We start from the raw sequence: 11,195 nt of genomic DNA, 5'->3' as shown, positions 1-11,195 counted from the left end.
AACAATTCCATATTTTACATACAACTTCATATATCAGGCAGCTGCTGGTGCCTTTTGCTCTTCGGTAATTTAAAGTTTTTAGTTTTTTAAGTTTCCCATGCAGGAATTTCAACAGAAGGTAGGGTTCATGCCCAGTGACAAACTTAAAGACTTTTCAGTATTTCTCTTAAACATTCTAATTATTTCATACCTTCACATTGTTGGTTTTGTTTCAAGAGTATCATTCTCAAATCTTTCAGTATTGTTTTATCAGGAGGATTTGAAACATCATCCTATAGTGCCTTTTGTGTCTACATCAAACTAGTGAGTGACTAGTACTATGATAAGTGTCAAGGTAATTTCAACCAGTTCAATTCACCGTTGATTTCCATCAATACATGAAGAGTAGATTGCAGTCAAAAATAAAAGGGATCTTTTCAAGTATATGTTTACTTTGCTCAAAACCTTTTTCAACATCATAATCACTATACACTATAATATAGTATACTGATGCCAATGGTTTGGCCAGTAATGGAGTTTGGCCGGTGCATGTTTCAGCCACCCTCTGACACCCCCCTACTCTGTCACTGTCCCAGTTGGGGCATAGACCTCACTTCATAACCTGCCAGTAATAGATGCCAATAGGTTTTGATGCTCTGCATCACGTCATGTGCATGGATTGTCATGTTGGTACATAATTACTTGAAATAAAATTCAGTATTTAACGATCACAAAGTTGTGTAATTAATTGAGGAGTCGCATCCATGCAACATGTGCAAGTGCCTTGGGCATATTAATTACTCATATAATATTCTGGTCAATTCTGGGTGTTAATGGCCCAGTCAGGCATGTTTCCAACAGTCAAGACTTGCCGAAGACCCTGCATTCCAACTGCCAGGCTGGAACAGACGACTCACACGAAGCAGGCACATCCATCACTGGAGGCATAGGCTCTGTGTGTGATCCACAAAGGGCGTTAATGACCAGAGGTTTCTGCTTGAGGGTGGCACAAGCAGTAGTGAAGGCACATTGTAATTCTACCAGAGTGCTTTATGACCCTAAATGGGATTCGTTGACTACTGTAACTGGAAGGAAATACATCCTTCAGAGGCTACAGTTCAGTTTACTGCTGATTATTTGCTGTGTGTACAATACAAGGAAGTTGTGGGGAGGTACTGTGGATATATTTGCATTTTTTGTTTATTTGTTGATTAACGACTTCTCAGCAATGTTCCAGCTATATGACGGCGGTCTGTATTCCTAACAAACGCCGGCTACACCCTGTAAAATTTGTCTGTTTGTTTGTTGTTTAACGCTGCACTCAGCAATATTCCAGCAATATGACGGCGGTCTGTAAATGGAGCCTGGACCAGACAACCCAGTGATTGATGAGCATTGATCCACGTAATTGGGATAAGGTGACATGTATCAACCAAGACAGCAAGCCTGACCACCTGATCGCCGTAAGTCGCCTCTTATAACAAGCATAGTCGCCTCTTATGACAAGTATGGGTTGATGAAGACCTATTCTAACATGGATCTTCACAGGTTGGTATATTTATGGCATCTGTCAACTCTTTACTGGGAGCATATACACTGGATAAGATTAACACTCAGTCCTCACCTTGAGGATTAGAAACGCTGCTTAGACCTGCATAGGATCTGGGTGTGGTTTTAAAACACTTAATCACTGATCCCTATGAGCCACTAATAGCAGCACCGATATGGTTTCTTACTCAGGAAACTGTATCTGATTACCTAGGCACGGATGCATGCATTGGTGAGGTTGACGGGTTAGATGTGATCCAGGTGTAGTTTGACAGAGGGCCTCATGGGAAAGTGCATGTGGGTCTCATGTGGGATTTCATTGCCAAGAATCAGCAACTCAGACAAGAGAACTGCCATTCCACTCTGCCATTTATGTCTCTGGTCTTGGGTCAGGGAGATAAAGATAAATTTAACTTTGTGCCCAGTCCGGACTTTGAGGGTTACAAGACTTCAAAGGAAACGGTTCTTTCCACCATTGGTGCTTGGCAGCAAAAATGAGGTCTTCAAGAACATTCATGGCATTTTGGTATGTAGACATGCAGGATTGGATCCACCTAAGGCTCACAATGTGCACGAGATTAGAGCGTTAGCATCCACCATGGCCTCATATTCCATTTGTTCTGTTGTAGACGTCATCAGGGAATTGTTTTGGTGGACAGATAGTATATTTAAAGAATTACTATCTACAGGATTTGTCAGTAGAAGATGTGGAAGGCATTCATCAGTTTAGACCGCTTGTGTTTGTGAAATAATTGACGATGCCGCGGACAGCAAGAATTGAACTACAATGTTACCAGATATTTCGTCTTATGGCATGTCAAAATAAATATTCTGAGGGACTTTGGGGCTTTTGTTTCGACTGCCTACATCTTGATGTTCTGATCCTCAAGGCATCAAGTATTGTATGCCACTCAGGTACTTGAAGATGAAGCATGACGTTGCATGTTAGAGCAAGGATATGACAGTGAGAGAGTTAAATATAACACCGAATCTGCATTATTTCAGCCATATAGCAACAGGATGTGACAGGTGATGCGTGATCAGTGAAGATGGAGCACTGATGAAGCCGAAGTCTCATCCATTAAGGAATCCAGTCCAGGCTACAGACATTAGCATCGCAAATTACAGACGACGCAAACTGTGGGATATGTTTGTAGAGGTTTTATCAGGATAAGAAATAATTTCGTTATAATCGTTATTCATCGTTATAACTATTGTTTACTGTAATATGATAAATCTTTTAATTTATATAATTCCACAGTACAAAAGAAAAGGAACAAGACATCCATGACCTTTCATTTACCTTAATTTTAAAGTAGTATCACAAAATATTGTACATTTTCTTGTTCACGTGAAGGCATTACAATTTGTTAATCAGAATTATTTTTGAAAAATTGAGGATGCAGAGGGAAAACATGAGCTGTTTCTAAACAAAAAATATACTTTACCTTGTGAGGCTAAAAACAATAATAGCCTTGGTTCTTAGACACAGCCCACATCATCAGAAAGTCTGTCACACTTTTCGTTTTTATTTCCATTTTCCCCCCAAAATACAAAAAAAATAATACTACTAATAAATCCTAATTACTTCCCTTTACTTGCGCATGACTTTACTGCGCATCTCGTGTTATTGTATGCTTGTTTATGTTGGGAGACCCTTTGCCAGGTTGATGGTACACAACTGTTTATTTGGTTACATATAAGTTTGAACAAGCAAAAATAACAAAAAAACACCACCCGCCCTCAGTATATTTTGAAAAGTCATTGCCTGAGAACCAATGCTTTCATTGTTTTAAGCCTAATATTGACTTCTTTACATATACATACATATTATCATATATTCATATTTACATATGAAAGACACACAGGTATCAGGCCAGCTTTCATTCAGTTTCTCCGCGATAAAATGTCACATTCTTGTCAGTTTCATGAACTTTCACTTCATAAAGTAAGTTGTCAGGGAGACGTGATTTCAGCTGATCCCAGATATAGACTGCGATGTTCTCTGCAGAACTGAAACATACAACAAGTAGACATGTTGCCAAATACAAGGTTTATGTAATAACTTCCCGTCATGATCAATGATATAATGCACATCAACAGACATTATTCAACGGTTTACCAGACACATCAATGTCAGTCAGAGCTTCATATACGCACCTCACAACATCCTTGAAGTATGGGACATCTTTGTCCAGATGCTTGTGATCTACGATGGCCATGACACCTTCCTGTAATTAACATCAGTCAGAACATATTTTTGAGAAAGTTCCATAAACTGCATGCATTTATCCACTAGACACAGGGAGACAGGGAGACTTAATGGAGACCTCCATAAGGAGGGTGTTGTCACATAGGCATGACAAAAACATTATCAAAACAAAAAATGGACCTACTTAACAAAAGAGAAACAATAATGCTCCATTGATCACGATTTTGTAACTTGTGACACTGATCTATGTAGCCAGCTGACCATGTACCCGTACATACTTACTGCCATATATTTTTTAAGATCAACAAGATTGAAAACCATTCCTGTCACTGGGTCCACCTGAAAAGGAAATAGATATACAGTAAACGATATATGTGGTCAAATGACTTTTGTCTTCTGGTTTGGTTACAAGGCTGGTTTATTGAGAAGCTTCAAACATCCTTATAAGAATTATATATAACTGGTGAGTTGAGTGACTGACCGCCACTTTTAGCAGTATTCCAGTTATATCACAGCGTGTCAGCTTAATGTGGTAGGAAAGCCCCAAATGATTCAGTTGTCTACCACTCTGTTGAATCCCACGAACACGGGTATGGTGCTAAAAGACCAAGAAACAACCAGGGTGAACCAGGGTTTAAACCAATGATCATTGGTTTCGGGTATGCCCAAGGGACGCAACTCTGCACAGCGAATTGGGGTGCCCGAGACAACAGTCCACCCGTACCCTCAGATACATAATTTAAACATGTGTTGGTTGTTGAACACCACACTCAGCAATACTGCAGCGGTATGACAGATGCCAGTAAATAATCAAGTCTGGACTAGACAATCAAGTGAGTGGAACATACTTATACGTCCTGTTGTTTCTGAGAATCATGGCATGTACATCCAAAATAGGGTGTACCATTGAGAGGAAATGTGCGATCCATGGTGCTTTTAATTTGCTAAGATTGATATTTCCGAATTGAGGTGGTAAAGAAATGAGGCTGAATTATTTTAGAAAGCTGACATCTGATTGGCTAAGTTTGCTTAGAGTAACCTGACGTGACCTGCATTCTCGTCAGACCTTTACGTAGAGAGGTATTGTATAAGAGCAAAAGATATAATAATAATAAGATTGAATACGCTAGAACATTTCTATTAATGTACACACATCTCATATTCACTGAAACAAATACCCTCCCCGGGTGCTTAGAAAATTCACATAGAAAATTCACAAAGGAGGACACTTACTAAACATGCTAAAATCAAATGCAAGTTTAACTGTTTGTCAGAGATAGAGCGGTAGAAAAAAACTTTCTTTACAAAAGTTACAAGGCAATCAAATAACAGCTTTCTACACTGTAAAAAGATCTGAACTATACACAAGACAATGTAGATAGTCTTGTAAATCTTTGGGACATGAGCACCTGTACAGATTACCTACAGATTGGTTTACAAGTTGGTTAGGGGCGTACTGGAGCAGAGCGCTCAATATGGCGAATACGGTACACAACTAGCCAAGCATGCCTTGACTATGGACAACAGCTGTATGATATACTCACCACCAAAAGAAACGCAAACCATAGAAACGTTAACAGGAGTATTTTATGTTAAGAATGTGTAATGTGTACCACTTAATGACAAAACTAACAATAAGTCAAGTGTTACTACCTAATATCTTTATTCTTAATACAATATGCTACACAGGATTTCCAAACTTTAGAAGTTAATTCTGCACAAGACAAATGGTGCATCTCGACTCATGGGTGATGCGTTCATGAGCGTCGATTCACTCTGTGTACTAATAGTATGTTCGTTTGTGCTTCAAACCAATCTAATATCTCTTGAATATGAGTAAATCTTCATATTTTAACCAACATGTATGGTATTTGCGTTTCTTTTGTTGGTGAATATATATATATTAGCTTCATGACATTGATATGACAATGGTTGAGATTGTTACTTACTGGCCCACGTAGTACCACTTCAACTGAAACAGACATGTTTTAGATGTACATACATATCAACTTAACATATTCACTCTCCTCCATTGAGGACACATTGCAATTGGGAGGGGTTGGGAAAATAGTATCAAACAAAATGAATTTAAACCATCCATTATCAATCCAATCCAATCATACACTCATATTTAAACACAAATCAGGAAACTATACTATTATATGCTAATTTATCATAATACTCACAAATTCTAACAGACTGTTCAGTGCACATGGTGTCCGTGGAATTAATGTTATTTTCATGCTCATTGCATTTGGCTTTGACTGATGTTATTGAGTTTCACTGCATATAACATAAGTATTGATTGCATACAATTACACATACAACATAAGTATTGATTGCATACAATTACACATATAACATACCGGGTACAGGCTTTTTAATTTGTTTCATCTCAAATGCCAATTATCACTTGATTAACATGATAGCCACCTGTCTCTGTCATTAACAGGATTAGAAATTGGCACTAGTCATATAGTCCTTGCCAAACTGCCCAATGGTAAAGGTATCATAAGGACAAGTAGAAAATTGCCATTGATAAGGGTTTTGCTATATATGTTATCATTATAAGGACTAGTGGACGAAAACTGTTAGTTTCTAACGCTGTTATAGGTCTTCATACTGACATCACATGTAACCACATTGATAACCTTGAACAGAATAACAGAGCTTTATGATCCAATGTAATAACTTTGTCAGTCATTCTCAATCAAACCATTTTCTTTGTAGGTGTGACTTTTTGAATGTTTTTCAGAAAAGATTTTCTAAACCAGTTACCATGGTTCCCAGTACAATGAGTAAAATAACATAGCATGGCATTACTTAAAATCTGTCTAACCCGCCACCAATCAGGAGCATCACATCCAATCAGATCTGTTAATACAGGACTATATTTACAGTCCAGAACTTAAAAGGTTCATTTAGCGTCAAGAAACATCTGTCCAATCAAGAGTTCCTTCACTTTGTGGGACAAAGGACCAACTTATTGAGAAATTGATGCCCTCTAATCAAGATTAATTTTCCATACATCCAATAAACCATATATAGATACAGATATATATGAAATCATGAGTTACAAAAAAACAGATTACAAGCTTAATCAATGGTTTCAAGGATACTTCTTTCAATTTCTTTGTCATCATTGTTGATACTATGGATACTGGGAACTGATTCTTGTATAATTGCTTCTACTGTCTTTGATTCAGATTAACGCTTAGTCTCTGAAAATCTATAATTTGGATAGAAGCAAACAGGTACATATAAATTGAGAAGGAGTTCGAGTGAGATGGGAGATTCCTGAACCTCAGCCAGAGGAAAAGGTAGACTTGCTTGGACACTCTATCTATCATGTGGACAGGACACTCTAACATGTGGACAGGACACTCTATCATGTGGACAGCACGTTCTATATGGTGGACAGGACGCTCTATCTATCATGTGGACAGTACATTCTATATGGTGGACATGACACACTATCATGTGGACAGGACACTCTAACATGTGGACAGCACACTCTATCTATCATGCGGACAGGACACACTATCTAACATGTGGACAGCACACTCTATCTATCATGTGGACAGGACACACTATCTAACATGTGGACAGGACGCTCTAACATGTGGACAGCACACTCTATCTATCATGTGGACAGGACACTCTATCTATCATGTGGACAGGACACTCTAACATGTGGACAGGACTCTCTATCATGTGGACAGCACACTCTATCTATCATGTGGACAGGACACTCTATTTATCATGTGGACAGGACACTCTAACATGTGGACAGGACGCTCTATCTATCATGTGGACAGGACACTCTATCTATCATGTGGACAGGACACACTATCTATCATGTGGACAGGACACTCTATCTATCATGTGGACAGTACACTCTATCATGTGGACAGGAAACTATAAAAGGTGGACAGCACGCTCTATCTATCATGTGGACAGGACACTCTAGCTATCATGTGGACAGGACACTCTATCTATCATGTGGACAGGACACTCTATCTATCATGTGGACAGGACACTCTAACATGTGGACAGGACACACTATCATGCGGACAGCACACTCTACCTATCATGTGGACAGGACACTCTATCTATCATGTGGACAGGACACTCTATCTATTATGTGGACAGGACACTCTAACATGTGGACAGGACACTCTATCTATCATGTGGACAGGACACTCTAACATGTGGACAGGACACTCTATCTATCATGTGGACAGGACACTCTAACATGTGGACAGGACACTCTATCTATCATGTGGACAGGACACTCTATCTATCATGTGGACAGGACACTCTAACATGTGGACAGCACACTCTATATGGTGGACAGGACGCTCTATTATGTGGACAGCACACACAAGTTACCTTTGTAATTGTGTCCGTGGCCATTTGGGTTGTTGCATTTACCGAACACCTCGGCATTCTCTTCATCTGTTAATTTGTTACTGAAATGTGAGTGTGATAATACTCATGTGGCAGTGTCATTTCAATAATTTATCTGTATATATATGGTATTGGTTTTAGACAGTGTAATTGGTGTATCTTATTAGATTATGTACGGTACAAGTTTCCAGCCTGATTACTCCAAGCTGAACTTGGGCTGGTAAGTTCTTTTGTTTATTGTGAGGGGCGAGAGTATTCTTTTGTCTTGCTTTTAGAGGGCAAGCTTCTATACTAACACAAGCACTAAGTCAGTCTACTATATACAGCTCTCTCTGGACAGTCACGACATGAGACTCATATTTTGACACGTATTGTGCCCAGGACTTTCACAGCTTCATCTTCACTATAAATCTCCAAAGGTTAGTTTTAATACTAGATTATAAACATTATGTAGGATGTAATATTTGTTTTAGTACAGCATGTATAATTTAAACATTATTTTAGTGTAGACATACTTGTGTGATTTGAGTGTATGAATGTAATTTATGTCATAAGTACAGTAACGATAATAAACACAGCATTCATGTTTATGATTCTCTGATGTAATGTACTATAATATGTTTTTATGATAAAGCAACAGATATAAGTATTTGTGTACGCCATATTGTTTGCCATCAGAAATGTGTGTTGTGTATAATCATATTACAGCACAGGTATTTTATGTAGGTTTATCTATGACATTCTATTTGAGATAATGTTGGTAGTATGTTTAGATTGAATTAATATGGCAGTAGATTACTATGTATATTATTTTATGATATTTATATTAAAGTTAGAATGACATGTGTATGTTATTTATAGATGGATCTGAGTGACGAGTGATTTGGCCTACTATCACCTGAGTGCCATACATTCGGTAGGCATAATAATTTAGTTATTCAGGGTTTATATTTCATGTATGTATTATATACATCTTGTATATTCAAGTGCATTGATGCAGTTGAAGTAATATGGAAACCATCATATAATAATATGGTGAATGCATTTTAATTATTATATACATAACGGTGATGAGTGCAATGTTTCAATCAGCATAATTATTTATTTATTAATTGTTCAATTATGTTCCAGGGTGAATATTGGTATGGAAAATAAACTTGTGGCTTTTTGGTCGCAACTCACCCCCAGCAGGCGTTGGTCTTAACTGTGATATTTGCACCACCCTAACCTGCTACACTCACATTGTGTAACATCTGGTCATATGAACATAACTGTCATTATACATATGTGTATGTCATAAACATTTGCGGGGTAGGGCAATTAAGCCCCCAAGCCAAAACAAAGAAGGCCCAGTTCAAAGAAAACGTGCGGGAGTGAGTATGGATTTCAATGTTGCATTTAGAAATACTCCAGTAATATCACGACGGGGGACACCAGAAATGGGCTTCACAAATTATACCCATGTGGGGAATACAACCCGGGCGATTGCTTTAACCACTAGGCTACCCCACAGCACCTTGAAGAAAACAGACACATAACATGCTGAAAGAAGCCCAAAGTGATTGGCGAAAACTGTCACATATAACTAAATGTAAATATTCAAACAATTAAATTGTTCCACATAAACATAACAATCATTAACCCCGTCGTTATGTGGAATTTATCATGCTTTTCAGGGCTTGACATAATCAAACTGTCGGTACTTCAAGTTTATGTGCACAGGTTTCAATATTGATAAATTTATAGGACCAGGGTGCAAACTAGATTTTCATGCCAACATGCACCTGGCGCAAGTTAAATTAAGTTCTATAAAACGAGCCCTCAGGTAGTCCATCAGTAGATGTCCTTTGGAATCCCAGAAAACCCAAACAATCGCCTTGCAGGTGAAAGAACAGACTGTGCCTTCTCCAGAGGAGGAGACCGAAGATGTTTACACTGCTTTAGCTGTTGTTAAGTCTCAGCTTGGCCTCCTTCAAAATGATATAAATTCTAAGGAAAAATTATGAGACTGGAATGTTTCTGATCAGTAGCCAGAAGCCCTTGAACCAGGTATGCTGAAACCTTTGTCATGAATGGTTCATTCCTATGAATGTCCCCAATTCTCTTATGCCTACTTCATTGAATGTGAGTTGTGTGATGAGTCGTGGGTCAACTATAATCATGACATGTATTTTATCAAAAGTTTCCTTATTGCCGGCAGTTGAAGGTCTTCCTGATCTTAGATCACCTTTGAGGCTCTTTCTTTCCCTCCTAAAATCCACTGTCCTCCTAGCATTGGCAAAGGAAGGACTATCACCCCCAAATCTTCACACCATATCTTCTTCATGGATGGCGGTTGGAGCCCTATCAGTTAGTCACTTTGATGCCTTCAGACATGCTTCAGTCTTGCATGACAACGGTATAAGGATCTATACCAAAACGTCACCTTTACAGCATTAAAGAAGTTGTTATCCATAAATTGTGTTTTCTTTGTCAACCGTCAACTTCTAATAGTAATGCCTATCATACAATTCAGACATGCTGCAAGGTTATGTATTTGGTTCAATGTATCCTTCGTAGAGGCTCAGAATCTTTCAGCCACCATTGTAAAATCCTGAATAAATACTCACACATCATTATGACAAGATTGCATCCATCAGTGACTCGACTCTTTACATACATTTCACATACATCTCTTATAACCCTGACGTACATACCTATGAAGTCTGTGACAGGCACTAAACGATTCCGTCCTGCTAATGTACACAATTGGTCCCATGATGCACTTCAAGCTGAATAAAGAATATGTGGTACGCAAATACGTCGGGCACACAAAATAATTATTCGTGAACTAAGTATGGCGCAAATAAATCCAACAGAAAACCGCAACACTTCGCGATGACAGCTGACAAGCAGACAGCTAATCACACATGCGCATGTGTTTACACCGGAAGTGAGTGTCTGTTTGTATTATTGGTTGTGATTGGCTAAAACATAGGACTGGAAATAGGATAAGCCAATGAAGCTGTGTCTAACATCTCTCATGCAACTCGCATACGCACGTGCT

At 38.5% G+C, this 11,195-nt stretch overlaps 1 protein-coding gene across 1 annotated transcript; it reads right to left on the bottom strand.

The window, feature by feature from the left end:
- Positions 1-3,163: 3,163 nt before the first annotated feature.
- On the bottom strand, positions 3,164-11,050 carry LOC139470121 (6-pyruvoyl tetrahydrobiopterin synthase-like). Its single transcript, XM_071252420.1, has 6 exons — positions 10,846-11,050; positions 8,132-8,211; positions 5,689-5,711; positions 4,022-4,078; positions 3,688-3,758; positions 3,164-3,540 (listed from the first exon to the last, which is right to left on the bottom strand). Exons 1-6 carry the CDS (start codon positions 10,905-10,907, stop codon positions 3,411-3,413), a joined length of 423 nt encoding a protein of 140 aa, XP_071108521.1. The 5' UTR covers positions 10,908-11,050; the 3' UTR covers positions 3,164-3,410.
- Between the last annotated feature and the right edge of the window lie 145 nt (positions 11,051-11,195).

Source organism: Haliotis cracherodii, unplaced genomic scaffold (genome assembly GCF_022045235.1).
Source record: "Haliotis cracherodii isolate W230 unplaced genomic scaffold, xgHalCrac1.p SCAF_1, whole genome shotgun sequence".
NCBI classification, from domain to species: domain Eukaryota; kingdom Metazoa; phylum Mollusca; class Gastropoda; order Lepetellida; family Haliotidae; genus Haliotis; species Haliotis cracherodii.
The sequence above is the reverse complement of the archived record's forward strand: the minus strand, read 5'-3'. Positions and strand labels throughout refer to the sequence as shown.

Bases quoted from the DNA above. Each gene is read 5' to 3' on its own strand.
- LOC139470121 (XM_071252420.1), bottom strand. From the start codon at position 10,907: ATGGGACCAATTGTGTACATTAGCAGGACGGAATCGTTTAGTGCCTGT. The intron at 5,712-8,131 runs GTAACTTGTGTG...TGTCTGTTTCAG, and splicing joins CCACGGACACAATTACAAAG to TTGAAGTGGTACTACGTGGG. The intron at 4,079-5,688 runs GTAAGTAACAAT...TTTCCTTTTCAG, and splicing joins AAGTGGTACTACGTGGGCCA to GTGGACCCAGTGACAGGAAT.